This window comes from Abrus precatorius, unplaced genomic scaffold (assembly GCF_003935025.1).
Source record: "Abrus precatorius isolate BTA unplaced genomic scaffold, Abrus_2018 Scaffold3, whole genome shotgun sequence".
In the NCBI taxonomy this organism is placed as follows: Eukaryota; Viridiplantae; Streptophyta; class Magnoliopsida; order Fabales; family Fabaceae; genus Abrus; species Abrus precatorius.
Genome location: NW_020874373.1, coordinates 13,972,337 through 13,991,955, shown reverse-complemented (window position 1 = coordinate 13,991,955; position 19,619 = coordinate 13,972,337). Strand labels below are relative to the sequence as shown.

The 19,619-nt window shown below is 31.4% G+C and overlaps 3 protein-coding genes across 7 annotated transcripts; all 3 read left to right on the top strand.

The window, feature by feature from the left end:
- The first annotated feature begins 2,920 nt into the window (after positions 1-2,920).
- LOC113863189 (frataxin, mitochondrial) lies at positions 2,921-7,592 on the top strand. 2 transcript variants are annotated; one of them, XM_027496666.1, is made up of 7 exons: positions 2,921-3,300; positions 3,374-3,493; positions 4,492-4,730; positions 5,087-5,159; positions 5,385-5,432; positions 5,752-5,846; positions 7,238-7,592. In XM_027496666.1, exons 3-7 carry the CDS (start codon positions 4,504-4,506, stop codon positions 7,365-7,367), a joined length of 573 nt encoding a protein of 190 aa, XP_027352467.1. In that variant the 5' UTR covers positions 2,921-3,300; positions 3,374-3,493; positions 4,492-4,503; the 3' UTR covers positions 7,368-7,592. The 2 variants fall into 2 exon arrangements, with proteins under 2 accessions (XP_027352467.1, XP_027352468.1); XM_027496667.1 differs by having other exon boundaries at positions 2,996-3,300; positions 4,502-4,730.
- A 1,641-nt stretch (positions 7,593-9,233) lies between these two features.
- Positions 9,234-13,126, top strand: LOC113861495 (zinc finger protein VAR3, chloroplastic). 3 transcript variants are annotated; one of them, XM_027494341.1, is made up of 6 exons: positions 9,287-9,758; positions 9,832-9,949; positions 10,557-10,837; positions 11,007-11,105; positions 11,188-11,766; positions 11,818-13,126. In XM_027494341.1, the coding sequence occupies exons 1-6, from the start codon at positions 9,349-9,351 to the stop codon at positions 12,878-12,880; spliced, it is 2,550 nt and encodes an 849-aa protein (XP_027350142.1). In that variant the 5' UTR covers positions 9,287-9,348; the 3' UTR covers positions 12,881-13,126. The 3 variants fall into 3 exon arrangements, with proteins under 3 accessions (XP_027350141.1, XP_027350142.1, XP_027350143.1); XM_027494342.1 differs by having other exon boundaries at positions 11,188-12,404; positions 12,507-12,971; XM_027494340.1 differs by having other exon boundaries at positions 9,234-9,758; positions 11,188-13,126.
- Positions 13,127-14,876: 1,750 nt separating this feature from the next.
- LOC113862624 (probable lysophospholipase BODYGUARD 5) lies at positions 14,877-17,136 on the top strand. 2 transcript variants are annotated; one of them, XM_027495708.1, is made up of 5 exons: positions 14,877-14,965; positions 15,013-15,479; positions 15,623-15,972; positions 16,140-16,336; positions 16,649-17,136. In XM_027495708.1, exons 2-5 carry the CDS (start codon positions 15,038-15,040, stop codon positions 16,965-16,967), a joined length of 1,308 nt encoding a protein of 435 aa, XP_027351509.1. In that variant the 5' UTR covers positions 14,877-14,965; positions 15,013-15,037; the 3' UTR covers positions 16,968-17,136. The 2 variants fall into 2 exon arrangements, with proteins under 2 accessions (XP_027351509.1, XP_027351510.1); XM_027495709.1 differs by lacking the exon at positions 14,877-14,965 and having other exon boundaries at positions 15,010-15,072; positions 15,169-15,479.
- Positions 17,137-19,619: the final 2,483 nt, after the last annotated feature.

Below are 19,619 nucleotides of genomic sequence, written 5' to 3'. Positions count from 1 at the left end.
ACTTTATGAGTACCTTAGCGTTTATTTATGTTATAATGTGAAATTAGGAATTTTTTGTATTGCAAACCCGTGGAAGCAACACATACTTCTATTTGATTGAATTTTAGTTTTTGGTTGGCATATGTGAATTGGTTGGCTATTTTGGACTCTAAATTGTCTTCAAAGAATTGTATGCTTTAGAAATGTATATCAGCTTGACATCATCTTAGTCTACTGTATGCCAGGAATACTAAGCCTTATATTAGTCTGAAAATTCTCACATTAATAGAAATGGGATTGCCAAAGCATATTTCTTCCGTCCACAAAGCTTACTTGTGTTTTTTGTCCACAAAATAAGATGTTATGTAATGTCACTGCCAATTATGTGTTCTAATTCATTTGTGTTAGGAGTTGCCCTTGAAATATGATTTATTCACAATGTCTAAGATTTGGTGAATGACTTTATTGTTGTTACATTATCATAGGTAAGTTGATCAAGGTTGTCTTCAAACTGCTTAATAAGTAATATATTTTTTTTGTGATTCAAGAGTGTATTTAAATATTTGACATTGTGGTAAGTTATTCCTAGCGTATTGGCATCCAATTCGAGGATTAGAAGGATAAAAGGCGTGTTTTATAAAAGTTAGAAGGAAAATGCAAAAGGTTTAATTTTAGTCCTTGTTAACTTTAATGATGCGCTGAGAATGTTTCACACTTGTAATTTCTGAATAATTATAACAAGATAACTATTTTTTCAGGACCTTTTTGTAAGATATATTTATATTTAATTAAAGTACATAAACTAATAAAAGTAGTTAAAGTTAAATTTGTTAAAAAAATATTATAACTCGATAAACTTATCTTTAATTAATTAATATTATTGAACTTAAATTTATTATTAACATTTATTAGGTTCTTTTTCTTTCTAATTTTATTTATTTAGGGTAAATGAGAAAAATAAATGTTTTACAGAAATTATAAAGTGCTTTATTACAAGAATTATTCAAGTCATCTAAAAGGTATTTTATATATATAAAGATAAGAGTATCATTTTAATTATATTATTTTTGTAGGTGTTTTTTTATTATGGGAAAAAAAATTAAAAAACTAAAATATGGGATTTTGAAAACAAAATACAGAAATATGAAAATTTTTGAAAATTGTCAATGATATTTTTCACTTTGTGGTTTTAATTTTTTTTCAAAAGATTTCATTGACAATTTTTTTATTTTTTAAAATGATATTTTTAATAAATTATCATTAACTATCTTTGACTTTTTAAAATTTATAATTGTTAGTTGTTTCATCTTTAAATTTCTATAACTACATGACAATTTTTGTGTTTCATATTTTTATAATTTTTAAAAAAAATTATTTATATGTATTATTTTTTAAATACTGTGTATAAAAAAAAATCCTATTTTTGTTTTTAAGTTTGTTCTATTTAAAATAAATAAATAAATAAATTCTGAAGACTTCGTTTACACTTACATGTTTTATTTTACAAGTGAAAGTTTTGCTAAAAATTTACTGTTATCTTATTTATGACTTGTTAAACCTGTTTGACACATAGAACATATGTTTTATCTATAAAATATATTTAAAAGTACAAAAAATATTGATTTAATTAACTAAAAAATTTCAAATGGACCATTCTTTTCTTCCTTTTGGTCTTTTTTTTTTCTAACGTCATCGAGTTTTTTAATTTATTAATTTTAGATGTTTATACCGCAAAACTTATCAAAATGTCAACAAGTATAACTAAACTATTCACTCTACTGTTTATAAATATAAAATTAATAATTAATATTAAAATATTAATAATTTTATTATAATTATTTTTAATTAAATTATTGATTTCAGTATCTATTAATATAAAATTAACTGTAATAGTTGATATATGTAAAAAATTTAAATTTTTTAATTAAAAAATTACTATAAATTTTATTTTAATAAAAAATTTTAAAAATAAAATTATAATATAAATATATTTTTATTACTAATTTTTTAGAATAATTTGACAATTTAAAAAAATTTAATTTAATTTTAAAGTCATATTTATTACATAAGAAAGAAGCTAAAAATTATATTATAAATAATATGCTAATAACACATTTTTTAATATATTTATATTGTTTATTTAAATTTATAAAATTAATAAAATATTAAAAAAAAACTCTTCTTTCGCTATTTTTTATCAGTAATAGAAATAGATAAAGTCAAACTAGACTTCACTCTAAATAAACCTGTAATAAAATTATTGGGCATGAATCTAACCAATATTAATAAAATTATAAAACATAAAACTTTACTCAAAAAATTTATAGTAATAAAAATAAAACACAAAATAAGTTACAAAAATATATATTATTATTATAATTTATTTAAAATTATATTATTTATATTATATACTATATAGTTTATTTATATATATATAGATTATTAAATTTTTTATTTTATTTTATTTTTTATTATTTTTTTATAAACTTTTAGTTTCGAATAAAATATAATTTATATTTAAACAACTTTTATTTATTATAAATAAAAATAATTAAACATAATATATTAATACAATAATTAAATAATTAAATATTAATAATAATAAAATTAAAATATAAAAATTATATTAATATAATATTATTATTTAATTTTAATTGTATTTTATTCTTATTTAAAAACTTAACAATTTTTTAGCTTATTTAAATATAATAAATATAATAATTTATTATTTAAAAAGTATAATCATATATAAATATTTTTATTTTAAATAAAATATAATTTTTATTTATTATAATTATAAATAAAAAAATTATAATATAATATATTATTTTAATAATAATAGAATTAAAAATATAAAAAATATATTATTTAAATATATTTTAACAAATCTATTTTTAAATTATATATATATATAAGTTAGCGTATTAAACTTATCAGCTTTGTAAACAATTGAGGCTGCTTTGTATACTTCAACCCTAAACAGACCTTAAAAAATATGTCTGAGCCTTATTTATTTATTGAAGAGAGTAGGGTGCCAGTTTCCATCCCTGTTCCTCATCCCTTCCCACCGCTACTTCTCTTCTCCTTTCTCTTCCTCGCCTCTCACACCTAAAATCGAAGTCTCTCAACAACGAAACCAACACCTTCACACCCAATCTCACTCCTCTCTCTGGCCCGAGTGGTCGATTCCTCACTCACGTCTCCTGCGCCGGGTATCCCCCTTCGTTCACCGGCCACTCCTTCGCCGCTGAATTGCCCCAACCGTTCCTCCGCGAGCCACCGCCTGCTTGGCCGTCTCACGGGACCGCCTAACATCCTAAGGTTCGTTTCGTTTTCCAACTTCAACCACGTGCTTCAATTTTCTTGACTCTGAATGGAATTGAGGGGTTTGTAGGTTGCTTTCGACGAGAGACATTGCTTTGGTGGTTGAGCATTGCTCTCCGTTTCTCTTCCGAGATGCCGAGGATTCCGTGAGGAAGATGAAGTCCTTTCTATCCATTTGCAACGCTAATTAGTATGCTATGCTATGCTAACTAACTGCTTAGTTATTCTGTTTTGCATCGTTCAAAATCCAAGTTCCTCTTTGTTGCCCACAATCGTATTCACCATTTCTGTTGTGGTTTTAAAAATCACAATGCAAGGTTTTAACGCTTTGTGTTTTACTTAGCGCCTGTTTGGAAGAACTTATAAACAGCTTATGGAAAATAGCTTATGATTTTCTTAAGCTTGGTATAGTTTATGAAACTAAGTTGTTTTCAGCTTATCCTAATAAGTTTCATCATTAAATTTATGACATAAGTCATCGTTTTAGAAAGAGCTTATTCAATAAGAAGTTATTCCACTGTATCATTAATGTGCTGTGAAAGTAAGCTATAAGCCTCTATATTCACCCAAAATTGTCTTGGCAATTCTCCTAACCTTCGTAGCCACCTCGTCTAAAATGATGTAAACGCTATCTTTATGCATTCTAGTTACCTTTTTCTGCTAACTGCTTCTTAAAGTTCAATTGTTTCTCGTGGATTTATGTTTTCTGTTTTAATTGGAATTTGGATCCATTATTGAACATAGAAAGAAGCTATCCTGACCCATAAAACTGGATTTGGTTCAAAAACTGGATTTGTCTAAGAAGCCATATTTAAAACGAATTTAAGCCAAAACCAAATTTAAAACTAGTTCTGAATCAGTTGGTCAAAACCATACCAATTTTGAGAAAAAAAGAAGGGGATTGGTCTTGAAATCCAGTGTATATAATTGATTCATAAATGAATTTAGCTTTCTTTTATGCCAAAACTATCCATGCACACCCCTAGGCAGGTTCAGGTGGTTTTGGAGAAGCTGGGTTGGGGCAGGGAGGCCAAAACTGACCTTGTTGTCATGCCTAATTCATTTCTTCATTTACAGTGTTACCTTGGTTCTGTTTTTCATCTATTCTTTTTGACGCATCAATACCTTTGTTAGTGTGTAATTTATTATGACTACTCATCAGTTTTATTTTTCACATTTGCTGCCAAGGTGTCAAAAGCTATGGCCACCAAGCTGGTTTTGCAGAGAAGGCTCCTCAGATTTTTGCTACAGTCACCAACTTCCTCCATCTATATGGCTCCATTCCGTACTATAAAAGCTTCACCATTTGTGTCTCTCCTCAGGGGGAATGCCTGTCTTCCGCCTCTCTCCTCTTCTTCTAGAAACTTTTGCTCTCACAGTTCAAATCTTCCTGATGAATCTCAAGGCCCCATGACTATTGATTACCGGTATGACTTGCTGTTTCTTATTTCTCATCAATTATGTTCTTATTTGATTCCTGGAAATCACAAAAATTTGATCTTTAATACCATTGTTTTTGGTAATAAAAAAATAGCTTTTAAATTTCAATTATTGTTTTCTTTTAAAAAATTTAAAATTTGAGATTCAAAGCATCTCTGAAGCTATGTTGGGGGTTTGACAGTGGGATTTGTGATTGTTGAAACAACATTTCTAAGAATCCAAATGTCAGATCACGTGCTAATTGCTCAAAGGTTGTATGATTTCAAATTTGGTTGGAACGTTTTGTTCTGTTTTTGTTTTAAGTGAGTAAAAATGATGTTGCTAACCATTAATCCGAATGCAGTTCTCTACTACAGGAGGGTGAATTCCACAAACTGGCTGATTCTACAATACATAACCTGCAAGAGAAATTAGAGGTATCTCTAGTACTGCTTTGTGTTTTGCACCAACTTAAATTTGTAATATGGCAATCAAAGATGACATACACACAAATTTTGCCCATGATTTAGTGACGACCCACATTGTTTGACAAATGTGCAGTCTTAGCTGTGGTGGAAAGTTGACAATCACAATCCTTCATTTTATATTATTTTAAGTTTAAACAATGTTGGGTGTTATTAGTTTTGTTTGTTGTTTGGCAGGACTACGGAGACTCAGTTGAAGTTGATGGATTTGACATAGATTATGGGGTGAGAATGATTTTTTGTGAGAATAGGTTGTAAAGAATTCATAACAATTATGTGTTAAAACCAAATTATCCTAGCAGTTAATTTAATTTAGAAGAATATGAAGTTAACTTGTTGTGTAAACTTATTTTTTTCAATAATTACATTTTTAACTTGATAACCATCTTTGTTTAAAAGAAACTCAGTAATTATTTTATTAAAAAACAGAAATTTCTTTTTTGGTTTTGTCCTTCTTCAATTTTAATGATTTTTAAGAACTTCATATTTGTTTGAAGCTTCCTTGCAGGTGTATTAATTGTTTTGACATGGGTTTGCATTTCAGAATGATGTTTTGACTGTAAAATTTGGCGATCTTGGAACCTATGTATTGAACAAACAAACACCAAATAGACAACTTTGGCTGTCTTCCCCAATGAGGTAGATTTTGCTCGAGAATTATCTGCCGTTAGATTTCATGTGAATAAGATTTGTCACAGGCAGATACATATGCTTCTTTGTTATCTTAATGCAAGAGAAAGAACTGGAGAAAAGTGAATATTTAGTGATAACCTAATTGGTGTTACAAACATTATCGTTTATTCGAATATGCATCTTAAGTATTAATAATGGTGCATTTATTGAGACAATTCTGTAATTGAGGCCTTTTGCATATTGAGTTGTCTTATCTGATTGGAGGAACTTCATTTAACTCTCCTATTAGTTTCAATTCTTTGTTTAAATTGTTATATTGTAGTGGGAGAATAAATGCAGTATTTTTTTGTCAGGGTTCATTTAGTTAGTTAGTTAGTCACATAGATAGTCAAGTTGGTTGGTTTAAGAAATAGGGCATGTTGCTTTTAAATAACGAGGGAGGTTGATAAGGCCCAAGTTCACCATGGGTCAATAGAACCACTGGCCCATGAAGGAAAAGGAGGTCCAAAACAGTGGATTGTGTATGAACGTCGGAAGAAGAAAAATGCTGACGAGGCTTGCGGTTAAGGGAGAGAGAAGATGCAGTGATATATAGATTCAGTGATTTATGGGAGGGGATATTGTTATAATTTACGGTTATTGCTTTTGTGTAGGAGCTTAGCTCTTGGCAGAGGAGAATTCTCCCTTCTCTGAGTTTCCTTTCTTTGCATATTCACTAAATATAGCACCCATCATTTTATTCACATTTACAATTCTTAATTCTACGTTGTTTGTTGATTCTGGTGTTATTGGGTGTCTATTAGAGGTTAAGAGAGAGACAACTTGTCATTCGTGAGAGAATTGAAACCTTTGAGCATTGGGAGATACAGACCCTTGAAGTTTTGTAGTCGGGTTTATGTGCTCTATTTTGTAAATTGGGGAGTCCTTCCCCACTATTTCCATTAAAGATACTAGTTTCTTATCAACTTGCTATCCTTTTGTAAACTGAGATCAGGGAGGAGTATCATTGTTTATGATTTCCAATTCTATTTGGATATAAATATAGTCCTTGTTGGAGATAGTATAATTGTATTTATCAAGAATATATTCAGACCAATATAGGCAGTCAGTACAACAACATAGGGCATCTCCCCTCCCTGCTACTTTTTCTATCATCATTTCAATAAGTACTGAACACATTACGCCTTAAGTGTTATGATGAATGTTGCTATGATATTTTAGGGCCCTTTGTGTGATTCCAAGTCTTTAAGTACAGTTCTATTTATTGAAATCCATTTCTTCTGTTTGTCTACTCAATCTACTTATTGCACCTGGGCCAATATATAATGAGTGATCAAGATGACACGTTGGTATGATCTCTTATAAGTCTAGTCCTAATGACTCCATCTCTTATGCAGTGGTCCATCAAGGTTTGATTGGGATCAGGATACTAAAGCTTGGATTTATAGGCGGAACAAGGCAAACCTGTATAAAATTTTGGAAGATGAGTTAGAGCAATTGTGTGGCAAACCCATTGTTCTTTCCTGAGCTATTAAGTGGGTGCAGCCTAATCTTGATTTTTTATTTGGAAGGCAAATAATTTGTGATGAGGATTTATTTTACTGTATCAATTTGACCACTTCTTTTTCAATCATGAAGTGATTTGTATCTTCTAAATAATCAGCTCTATGTTAATGTGCATATATATGTTGGCATTAATTTATTTCTTTTAAGGATTGCAATTGCAATGAGTATTGTGGTAAGTTATTACTAGCGTATTGGCATCCAATTCGAGGATTAGAAGGATAAAAGGCGTGTTTTATAAAGGTCAGAAGGAAAATGCAAAAGGTTTGATTTTAGCTCGTCAACTTGTTATTTCTTAATAATTATAGCAAGATAACTATTTTCTCAGGACTTTTATATAAGATATATTTGTATTTAAGTGAAGTACATAAACTGATAAAACTAGTTAAAATTATTTTTTTAAAATATTATAACTTGATAAATTATGTTTAATTAATATTACTGAACTTAAATTTATTATTAACATTTATTAGGTTCTTTTTCTTTCTAATTTTATTTATTTAGGGTAATTGAGAAAAATAAATGATTTACAGAAATTATAGAGTGCTTTATTAAAAGTATTATTCAAGTCTTCTAAAAGGTATTTAATATATATAAAGATGAGAGTATCATTTTAATTATAATATTTTTTTTTCATATGGGAAAAATATTAAAAAAACTAAAATATGGGATTAAGGAAATATGAAATTTTTAAAAATTGTCAATGATAATGTTCACTTTCGTGTTTTAATTTTATTTTTTAAAAGATTTCATTGGCAATTTTTTTATTTTGTAAAAAGATATTTTTTAATAAATCATTATTAACTAATTTTGACTTTTTAAAATTTATAATTTTTAGTTGTTTCATCTTTAAATTTCTATAATTACATCATTGATAATTTTTGTGTTTCATATTTTTATAATTTTAAAAAAATTTATTTTAGTGCATATTATTTTTTAAATACTGTGTATAAAAAAATAATCCTAGTTTTGTTTTTAAGTTTTTTTTATTTAAAATAAATAAATTAGTCCTCAAAACGACATTTACAGTTACATGTTTTATTTTACAAGTAAAATTTTTACTGAAAATTTCTTGTTGTCATGTTTATGACTTGTTAAACCCGTTTAACACACAGAACATTTGTTTTATCCATAAAATATATTTAAAAATATGAAAATATTGATTTAATTAACAAAAAATTTCTAAATAGATCGTTCTTTTCCTTCATTTGGTCACGTTTTTTCTTCTACGTCATTCACTTTTTTAGTTCGTTAATTTCTGATATTTTTACCGCAAAATCTAATAAAATGCTCAAAACACGTATAATTAAATTATTAATTTTACTATTTATTAATATAAAATTAATATTAATATCAAAATGTTAATAACTTGATTTTAGTCTTTCTCAATTAAACTATTAACTTTATTATTATTAATATAAAATTAGGAAAATAATTTTTTACGTATAAAAAAAATACTAAATTCTCTTACAGAGTTAAGTAAATTTTATCTTAATAAAAACTAAAAAATAAATTAAATTACAATATAAATATATTTTTTATTATTAAAATTTTTAGAATAATTTGATAATTTAAAGATAATTCAATTCAATTTTAAAGCTCATATTTGGTGCATGAGAAAGAAGTTAAAAATTCTATTAAAATAAAAATGCTAACAACATAATTTTTTTAATATATTTATATTACTAATGAAAATTTATTAAAAGTTAATAAAACATTTAAAAAATTATTAAATTAGAATTATAAAATATATATATATATATATATACATGATTTTTAATAAATTTTAATTAATAATTAATATAAAAATATGTTAAAGAACGTGTCCATAATTTTATTTTAAAAATAAAATACCATCTTATCTATTGTGAAATATCTGAATGTTTGGAACAGGGTGTGATGGGGTTCATCTCATCTGAGCCTAAGTCAGTAATCAGTATGTAAAATGAAATTACATTTGACGCTGCCAACAAAAATGGGTGGCGCCGCCCCACGCTTCCTCTTCCTCCTCTCCACACCGCTCCCTCTTCTCCGCCACAGCCACCGCCACCGCCACCACAAACTCCTCTTCCTCTCTTCCTCATCCCTTTCCCACCGCTACTTCTCTTCTTCTCCTTTCTCTTCCTCACCTCTCACACTCAAAATCAAAGCCTCTCAACAACAACACCAACACCTTCACACCCAATCTCACACCTCTCTCTTGCCCGAGTGGTCTCGATTCCTCTCTCACGTCTCCTCCGCCGGTTACCTCCCTTCGTTCTCCGACCACTCCTTCGCCGCCGAATTGCCCCAACCGTTCCTCCGCGACGCCACCGCCTGCTTGGCCTTCGCACGGGACCGACCTAACCTCCTAAGGTTCGTTTCATTTTCCAACTTCAATCACGTGCTTCAATTTTCTTGAATCTGAAAGGAATTGAATGGTTTGTAGGTTGCTTTCGACGAGAGACATTGCTTTGGTGGTTGAGCATTGCTCTCCGTTTCTCTTCCGAGATGCCGAGGATTCCGTGAGGAAGATGAAGTCCTTTCTATCCAATTGCAACGCTAATGTTAGTATGCTATGCTATGCTAACTAACTACTTAGTTATTCTGTTTTGCATCGTTCAAAATCCAAGTTCCTCTTTGTTGTTCACAATCGTACTCACCATTTCTGTGGTGGTTCTAAAAATCACGATGCAAGGTTTTAACGCTTTGTGTTTTACTTAGGGCCTGTTTGGAAGAACTTATAAACAGTTTATGGAAAATAGCTTATGATTCTCTTAAGCTTGGTATAGTTTATGAAAATAAGTTGTTTTCAGCTTATCCTAATAAGTTTCATCATTAAATTTATGACACAAGTCATCGTTTTAGAAAGAGCTTATTCAATAAGCAGTTATTCCAATGTATCCTTAATGTGCTGTGAAAGTAAGCCATAAGTATGTATCCAAGCCTAATGTTGCTTAATGTCCTCGTGAAGTTGTTTGTATATTCCATGCATGCGCATCACAAAGCCTGCATTAAATATTTTTTCCAGAAAGTTGTTTGCTTCATTGGTTCTGTGTAACTTGAAGTATGGCGTTATGATATGTTGTTTCATGTCTTAACGCTTAATTTCAAATTTTGACAAGTACATTGAAACTGTTGTTGATCTAGTTGTGTTTGATATGTTCTTCATAGGTGATAGACACTGATAGAGCAAATACTGTTGATCTAATGAAGTTTATGCTGAGTTATGCAAGTATCCCATTTGTCTCTTCAGAAAGGAACACGCTCTGTAACACAGATCTTGTGGAATCATCTGTCAGAAATCTATTTGCTGAACTTTTCAAGCTCAGTTATAGTGCACCTGGACCTAACTCTTTTGATTCAGTGCAAACTCAAACGACTGGTACATTTGGACAGGCAAAGCCTCCTGGTCAAAAAATTGAAATGAAAAGGGGTGATTGGATTTGCCCTAGGTACTTTGTTATTATTTTTAGTTTAAATTGAATGTTGATGAATTATATTACTTTGTGTAATGCTGGAACACCGTAGTGTGAGTGTGGAGCAATTGACGTAGACTTGTAGTTAGTTTTGTTTGTTCAAGTATTATTCTGATAAGTCTGCATACTCTCTAATACTGAGCAGGTGTAATTTCATGAATTTTGCAAGAAACGTCAAATGTCTTGAGTGTGAGGAAGCAAGGCCAAAAAGACAACTGGCTGGAGGTGAATGGGAATGTCCTCAGTAAGTAATTTCCTCCCTTTAAAATGTCTTCCCCCCTAAATTTTGATATAGACATCCAATTAACAGGATTTTCCTTTTGAAGGTGTGATTTCTATAACTACGGGAGAAATATGACCTGTTTAAGGTGTGATTGCAAGCGACCTGGACAAATATCTGTGGATGCCACCAATACCATGTCACATGTGGGGTACAAAAATGGAAACAATTCTGATGTTGATGCTAGGTTAGCTACTAATGAAGAGAAGGCACAGCGTTGGTTTAGCAAGGTTTCTCAACTAGACAGCAGTGCTGATATTAATAGTGTGATAGCAGATGAAGATTTTCCTGAAATAATGCCATTGAGGAAAGGAGTGAATAGATTTGTTGTGAGCACAAGGAAAACTCCATTAGAGAGGAGGTTGGCTAATGCTCAATACAAGAAAAACTTGGCCAATAATGGCACTTCCGGCATTGAGGATTCTGAAGCCGGGGATTCAATTAACTCCCATGACACACTGGACGACATTCTAGGTCATTCAGCTGGCATTCCTCAATCTGACAATAAGAACATTGTTGCCGAACAAAAGGCTAGTGGAGACAGCCTGCCTTCATCTGCTAGCAATACTTCACTTTTTAAAGATGTGAGAGGGAGCAGCACTGGTACTGTTATTCCTGTTCCATTGTCTGTAGACACGTTTGCCCAAAAGTCTGAGAACTTGCAGGGAGAGGAGAGCAAAAAGGTGGTATTAGACACTGATGTTGGATATACTAGTTTGGGAGGCAGTACACAGCTTTCTAACAATAATTCTACAAACCAAGATATCGTCAAAGATAAGGAGAAAGAGGAAGCTGAAAAATCTGAGAGATGGTTTAGAAAGGTTGCCGAGCTGCATGATGTTCCAGATTTAACAAGTGCTGTATCTGATGAGGATTTCCCTGACATAATGCCCATGCGTAAAGGAGAAAATCGATTTGTTGTTAGCAAGAAAAAAGATCGTTCTTTGACAACACCAGCATACAAACGACGATTGGCCATGGAGCAATCTGGCAATACCAATTTTGTCCCCTTCGTCCCCTTCCCCCCAGATTACTTTGCCAAAAAGGACAAGCAACAGGCAGGTGGAACAGATTCAAGAGATAGGTCCAATGATGATTCATCTTCCATATCTGAGGTGGCCAAGAAGCCTGCGGAGATGTTAGATGATGGAGCTAGACCTGGACATAGTCCAAAACCTTCTGAACAGAGCTCAAATAACAATCATTTTGGTTCTATTTATGGGGCAACACCCAGTGGAAATTCAAGGCAGAGTTTCAATCAAGATCATAGTCCAAAACCTTCTGAACAGAGCTCAAATAACAATCATGTTGGTTCTCTTTATGGGGCAACACCCAGTGGAAATTCAAGGCAGAGTTTCAATCAAGATCCTGTTCCAAGTTTGACAACAGGGAGTGCATCCCCGGGCCCAGCATCTGAGAATCAGAGTGTTAGATCAGAGTGGACAGGAAAGAGTTTGGAGGGGTCTGCCGTGAAGGAACCAGATCCCCTGGACATGTCAGAGGAGGCAAAGGCAGAGAGGTGGTTCCGTCGAGTGGCACAGATTAAGGATATTTCTGAGCTCAGTCAGATTCCAGATGAGGATTTTCCTTCAATAATGCCTATGCGCAAAGGGGTGAACAGATTTGTTGTAAGCAAGAGGAAAACACCATTGGAAAGGAGATTGACATCTCAGCAGTACCGACGAAATCTTCCAACTGTGAACTCAGATCCGATTAAAACAGAAAATGAAGGTAGCTGAAGAGTATTAGCAGTATTAGTTTATTATCTATCCATTTGTTTCATTTTTCAATGTGATGTTAAAATTTTGCTGGGAAATATATAAAAGGAAAGTGAAGATGATGGAAAACGTTACTACTCAAACCTTTCTGTTTTCACCTGTAAGTGAATTTTGACATCAAGTATTTAGCTTTGTTGAGGGGACCTTTCCTTGTATCATGTTGAGGGACTAGCTTGTCAAATTTCAGAAATAAATGATGCTTTAAGACCATATTTTCGTAGTCAGGTCTTTCTATCAAGAATGTGGAAATATAATTAAAACTTTGGTTTTTAGGATTAAACTAGGTGTGATTTTTTAATACAGATATCGACTATCGAGCATCCAATAATTAATGAGTAAATATATAATTTGATCCTTCAAAGTGACATCATGTTTATTTTTTCTCTGTTAAGAGTTTATTTTGTACAATTTAGTCTTTGAATCTCTTTTCTCACAAAAATTAAAGCAAAGTGGGAGTTAAATGTAAGTAATACTAACATTTTTGGGGATCATATTATACGCAGATATTTTTGGGGGTTAATTAGTTCCCAGAAAGACAAAATTTTGAGCAAGTTAACTACATTTATGGACCAAATTATAGAAAGCGAAGCTTCCAGAGATCAAAAGTAAACAGTGTTACTTTTAGGGAGTAACTTGTGTAGGTATTCAATAGATAATATTTCCGCATTTTATTATCATTATAAATTCTTCTACTTGGTATATAAATTGAGTAAGTGTTGGTTCCTTAAAACACACGGGGTTAAAGGTAATTACATAAAAATTAATAAAATTAATAAATTGCTAATTATAAAAAAAAATTAAGCACATTTAGTTTTTTTTTAATTTCTTTATGAAGATATACTGAGTTAAGGATGCAGCTAGAAGAAAACAAAAAAGCTCCCTTCATTTTCTCAAAATAAGCAAAGTGAGACAATGGTTATTGAGTGTCATGTAATCAGAATCGGAATATTTTTCGAGAGGAAAGGCAATTTTCGTAAGAAATTTTATTATGTACTTTAAAATGTTGCACCAATGAAATGAAAGCATCCCACAAGTCACAGAAAGTTAAATATGTACTGCGTTACAGCTAAAATTGATCAAAATTAATTCCTAACAAAATTTTACTACTGGAAAGCTATTGGTAGACATCTCACTTTGAGAGACAGAAATAAAAAATGAGAGAAGCAATAAATATGACAAATAATGCAATATGAAAGAAGAAAAATAGGCAAAAAGTTAAAAAAATAAAAAATGAAATAGGTAATGATGACACCAACTATGTTTAAAAATCAAAGTTGCTTACCATTCTTCTAAAATCCTGTTAAATCAACTGACCAGTGGCAAATTACTGTATGATTATGACTAAGAAAAAACTTGCGTAAAACAGAGACAGCAAAACAAACAAAAAGAGACACCGCAGAAATTGGCTGCTCAATTATTAGGTTACGTGGCCCAACATCAATCACCTTTTCATATCTCTACGAATCCGCAAACCCAATTCCACTTGTTCAATCTCCAGGGCTACAACCTATATGCTTAAACTACTAAGAGCATCTCTAACGAGGATATTTAAGTTACTTTTTCATATGAATATGAGTTTATTTTAATTTATTATTAGAGAGACATGAGTTGTCTTTATTTAAATTTATTATTGAAGATATATGAACTTTAATTTTAAATAAAAATATTTTATTTATTTAAGCAATTATTACTTAAACTAAAAATCAGTAAAAAGTGAAGGTCTTGGTACTAGTTTTTAAAATAAAAAATGTTGATGGCACATGAAAATGTAGAATAACTTATAGAATTCATTTGATGAATTTTTCAGAGTTTTAAATTGGAACTAAAAATTGCTTAATAAAAAATAGTTATAAAATTTGCATAAAAATTTAACAAAATATATCCTAAAAGCACCACAAGAGATATTCCAACAAAGTTTATATTTTTTAATTTTTGTAATTAATCTAAGCAAGCATGCACTTTTTTGACGTAAGCAAGGTTGAGGAGTGTTCTATCACCCCCAGTTTGCCTTCGAAGCACATCCAATAAATCAACTTCACCCCACCAAGTGTCTTATTTATCAGTGAAAAACAGAATCTTGTTCCATCCACCCCCAACCCCATCTCTCGTTTTCTATCCATGTTCTTGTCTTTACCAGTTTCATCACCAAAATGGTTGAGCTTTTGTACTGCACTACTCAACTCGATTCTATGTTGTGTTGTTTTCCTCATATTTGATCTTCTTGATGCTGTCTTCTGCGTTATCTATAGATACCTTGATGAACGCATTGAAGGGGAGCCTTCACCTTGTTGCTGCTCTCACCGAGCAAGGCAAAAGAAGATGAATGTGACCGATGATGATGATGGTGTATCAGATAGTTTATATGAAAGGAAGAACATTTTCAGAGAAATGGGGTTCCTTCAATTTGGGAGAAAAAGGGAAGATTCCAATAGAAAATATGGTAGAGATGGTGAAAAGTCAGTGAAGTCTTGGTCTGATTGTGGCTGTGAGTCTTGCCTTTCATGGGTGAATGATGAAAGCGACTATAAACTTCATTTTGTCGTGAAAGAACCCTTAATGGGTAGGGTAATTCTACTAGTTTGATTACTATTGTTTTCTGATGCGATCCTTTTTATGTTTCTGTGCATTGTATTTATTTATTTATTATTATTATTATTATTATTTTGTGTGTGAATGATTTTGTTGTTAATTTATGTTTTACAGCCAGTGATGAGAACTTGAGTGGAAGCCCTTTTGAGAATGTTATATTTTTGCATGGATTTCTATGTTCTTCCTCATTTTGGACTCAGACAGTGTTTCAATATTTCCCTGATGAAGTGAATCATGAGTACAGATTAATTGCCATTGACCTGCTGGGATTTGGCAAGAGTCCAAAGCCAAGAGATTGCTTGTATACTTTGAAGGATCATGTGGAAATGATAGAGAAATCTGTGGTTCATCCTTTGCAGTTAAGTAGTTTTCATTTGGTTGCACACTCTATGGGTTGCATAATTGCATTGGCCTTGGCAGCAAAGTACCCCGAGTGTGTAAAATCAATCACCCTTGTTGCGCCTGTAAGTACAATTTTGCTTTTGAGTTTTGAGAACAAACTACACAGCACCAAATTGATAATTTTTATGCAACATATTTACTGTCAATTAACCAACGAAATTTACTGCCAACATATTGGTAATTTGGATTCTCCTGAATTTCTGAAGTCTCCTTATGGTTTTGGTGGCAGCCATATTCTTCTTCTGAGGGAAATGATGCTTGTATAAATGCACTATCAAAGCTTGCTGGAAAGAAATTGTGGTCCCCATTGTCATTTGGTTCTTCATTTATGTCATGGTATGAGCACTTGGGTCGAACCGTTTGCCTAGTCTATTGCCGAAATCACAGGATATGGGAGAGCATTCTACAATTCATTACTTGCAAGAGGTAATAAAATATTAAGAACTGTTAGCAGTACATTCTCTCAGACACACTTTTATATTTGTTAAAATTTATTTGAAATCACAAAAATTATGTGTGTTTACTTTTAATTTAACAATTCTCACTCATTCTTTTATAATTTTTAATAAATTTTAACCAATAAGTGAGTATATTAGAAAAAGTATACTAGAGAATGTATTTACAATAATATTTATTAATAGATTGTAATATAGAAGATATACCACAGGAGTTTTAGTTTTTTACTTATATTGCTTAGGACACATAGATGATATGCATGCTTTTCGTCACCTTTTCCAGGAATCTTCATTTCTTGACCATAGACTTGACTAGGCACACCCATCATTCAGCTTGGAGTTCCATGCATAATGTGATATGTGGGGGAGCAAAATTTGTGGATAGTTACTTGTCAATTTTGACCAGAGTTGGGGTCAAAATAACTGTTATTCAAGGTGATAAAGATCAAGTTGTCCCAATGAAGTGCTGCAGTAACTTCAAGTTGAAGGCTCCAAATGCTCAAATCAACGTCATTCCAAATGCAGACCATGGCACTGTACTATTCGGCAGAGAGAAGGAATTTGCAAGTAGTCTGGAACATATATGGGCATCTTCTTGTTGAAAGTAGTAAATATCAGTGGTAAAACATGGAATTTTCTTTTTGGGTAACTGGCAAGAAATGAAATGATAATCCTTTGCATTTATTAGTGATGTGTTTAGAAGTGGGGTGAGCGGAATCATTGAAATTGTATCATTTATTGTAGTTGTTGAGTGAGAACTAAAATAGAATAAGAAAGATTGGAACTTAGTCTACAAATAGCAAAACGTTTACAATATTATTACAGGATATAGAGGTCAAATAAAAATAGGCTCAACGAAATATAATTTTTTTTGAGTTTTGCTAATTAGTGTCTTAAGTACAGAACAAAAAAAAAATAATTAAAAATCACAATGAATATACTTTAATAAGATTTTTAGGATACAGGTTATCATTTTAATTTTATGTTTTTTTATGTGTTAAGAATAATCAGCTACATGCCTTAAGTTTTATTACAAGATACTATAAAATCAATCCAACCACAAAAATTTACTTGGTGTCACAAACTATGATTTGAGTAAATTTGTGTATTACTCCTTAGAAGATATAGAATTCCTCTTTAAGATAAGAAGAAGTTGATAGAGTACAAGGCTTCTAAAGGAATATGATCTGAAAATGTGTGTTATTCACAATAATCAGAGGCAAATATTTATACACAAAATTTGGTATCAGCTCCCCATAATACTGCCTACAGATCTGCCAATATCTCTGGATAGTGGCAAAAATATATCCTAATTTACAAATACTAAGTACAAAGGTAATTGTAAGGATACGTACAAGATTTGTTGCTTGTTGATTGATTGATTCTGTCTAATACTCTTCCTCAAGTTGTAGCATGAAGATCACAAATGCCCAATTTGTTGAGTAGAAACTAAAATTGTTGCTTCCCAAGTGATTTGGTTAAAATATCAGCAGACTAGTTATAAGTTTGAACTTGGATTGTTCTAAGATTATCAACCTGTATTTCATCATGAACAAAATGACAATTCATCTCATGCTTTATTCGTTCCTAGAAAATTGGATTGACAGCTATGTGAATAGTGGCTTGACTATCTCAAAACAATCTCATTTGGTTGAGAATGCAATACTTTTAAATATTGCAAGACAACTGTAAGTCACTTCAACTCCCATGTTATGCTTGTCATTGAGCGATATTCAGCCTTGGCAAATGAATAAGAGACATTACTTGGTTTTTTGTCTTCTATGAAATAGGAGATATGTCAAATAATACAAAATATCCAGTCAAAGAATGTTATGTGAGAGGACAATTAGCCCAATATGAATCGCAATAGGCATAGAACTGCAAGTCATTATTAGACTGCAGAAAATTCCCTGTCCTGAGATGCCTTTCAGATAATGAACCACTCTCATTGCAACTTCCCAATGCACTTGCAAAGGACTTTGCATGAATTAAACCAAAGTGTAAACATAGCAACTAAGATCAAGTACATCAATCTCCCAACAAGTTGTAGATATTTTTCAGGATCCTCAAATTTATCTCTAACTGCAAGAGTCAAACTGTGAATTTTGCTCAAGAGGAGAAGTTGCAGGCTTAGTTGCCAGCAAACTTGTCTCAGAAATAATATCCAAGGCATGCTTTCATTGACATAAATATGTTATTGTAATAGTCGATCTTGTTATCAAATAAATCAAGTAATAGTTAGTTTCTAACTTTAGAATAGTTTGTTACTTAAGTTAGTAATTTTCAGTCAACTACTTGTATCTAAATATTCTTTACTCTATACACCAGCTTTATTTTTCTGCAATACAACACTCAGATTCTTCAAAGGTTCTTCATCAAAGAATGTTGTTACCATTTTATGGTATCAGAGCTTCGCAGCTAAGAGCTCTACTGCGCCCTGTTATTATTATTTTTCAAAAGTTATTTTCCTAGAAAAAATACATTAATTCTTCAATTTGATTCTAATCTCTATTTTTGTTGCTGTAAAAGAAAGTTATTTTGCTGTTTCTTAATCAAATTTTGACATGGCAAATTCTGGAATGGATCCATTGAGCCCCTATTACATGCACGTGAGTAAAAATCAAGGTGCAATTCTTGTTTCAGCTCCACCTACAGGAGGGAATTACCATTCATGGTCAAGAGCTATGATAATGTCTTTGAAATCAAAGAACAAATATCAATTTGTCGATGAAACTCTACCGAAACCTCATTCTAGTGATCCCATATATGGAGCGTGGGATAGATGTAACACAACGGCACTATCTTGGATAAATCAATCTCTTGATCCTTCCATTATTCAGAGTGTTCTTTGGAGGGAAACTGCACTGGATGTTTGGAGTGATCTAAAAGAAAGGTATTATGAAGGAGATATTTTTTGAAGCTTTAAGTTACAAGAATAAATATATTCATATAAGCAAGGCAATCTCTCAATTACTGCGTATTTCACTCACTTGAAAATTTCAGGCCCATACCAATTTGTAAGTGTCAGACACCTTGCACGTGCAGTCTTCTAGAAACTAAAAAGGGATATAGAGAAAATGATTATGTCATTAGATTCTTGAAGAGACTAAACAAATGTTACTTTGATGTAAGATCTCAAATCATGCTCATGCAACCTCTTCCCACCATAAACAAAGTATTTTCATTGTTAGTTCAGAAGAAAGACAATTAGGGATACATATGGAAGAGCCAAAGATTCTGTACAACGCCTTTTC

Coding starts and splice junctions, on each gene's coding strand:
- LOC113863189 (XM_027496666.1), top strand. CDS start 4,504: ATGGCCACCAAGCTGGTTTTGCAGAGAAGGCTCCTCAGATTTTTGCTA. Junction 5,160..5,384: donor ACCTGCAAGAGAAATTAGAG/GTATCTCTAGTA, acceptor GTTGTTTGGCAG/GACTACGGAGACTCAGTTGA. Junction 5,433..5,751: donor GATTTGACATAGATTATGGG/GTGAGAATGATT, acceptor TTTGCATTTCAG/AATGATGTTTTGACTGTAAA.
- LOC113861495 (XM_027494340.1), top strand. CDS start 9,349: ATGAAATTACATTTGACGCTGCCAACAAAAATGGGTGGCGCCGCCCCA. Junction 9,759..9,831: donor GACCGACCTAACCTCCTAAG/GTTCGTTTCATT, acceptor AATGGTTTGTAG/GTTGCTTTCGACGAGAGACA. Junction 11,106..11,187: donor GGTGAATGGGAATGTCCTCA/GTAAGTAATTTC, acceptor TTCCTTTTGAAG/GTGTGATTTCTATAACTACG.
- LOC113862624 (XM_027495708.1), top strand. CDS start 15,038: ATGTTCTTGTCTTTACCAGTTTCATCACCAAAATGGTTGAGCTTTTGT. Junction 15,480..15,622: donor CGTGAAAGAACCCTTAATGG/GTAGGGTAATTC, acceptor TATGTTTTACAG/CCAGTGATGAGAACTTGAGT. Junction 16,337..16,648: donor CAATTCATTACTTGCAAGAG/GTAATAAAATAT, acceptor CACCTTTTCCAG/GAATCTTCATTTCTTGACCA.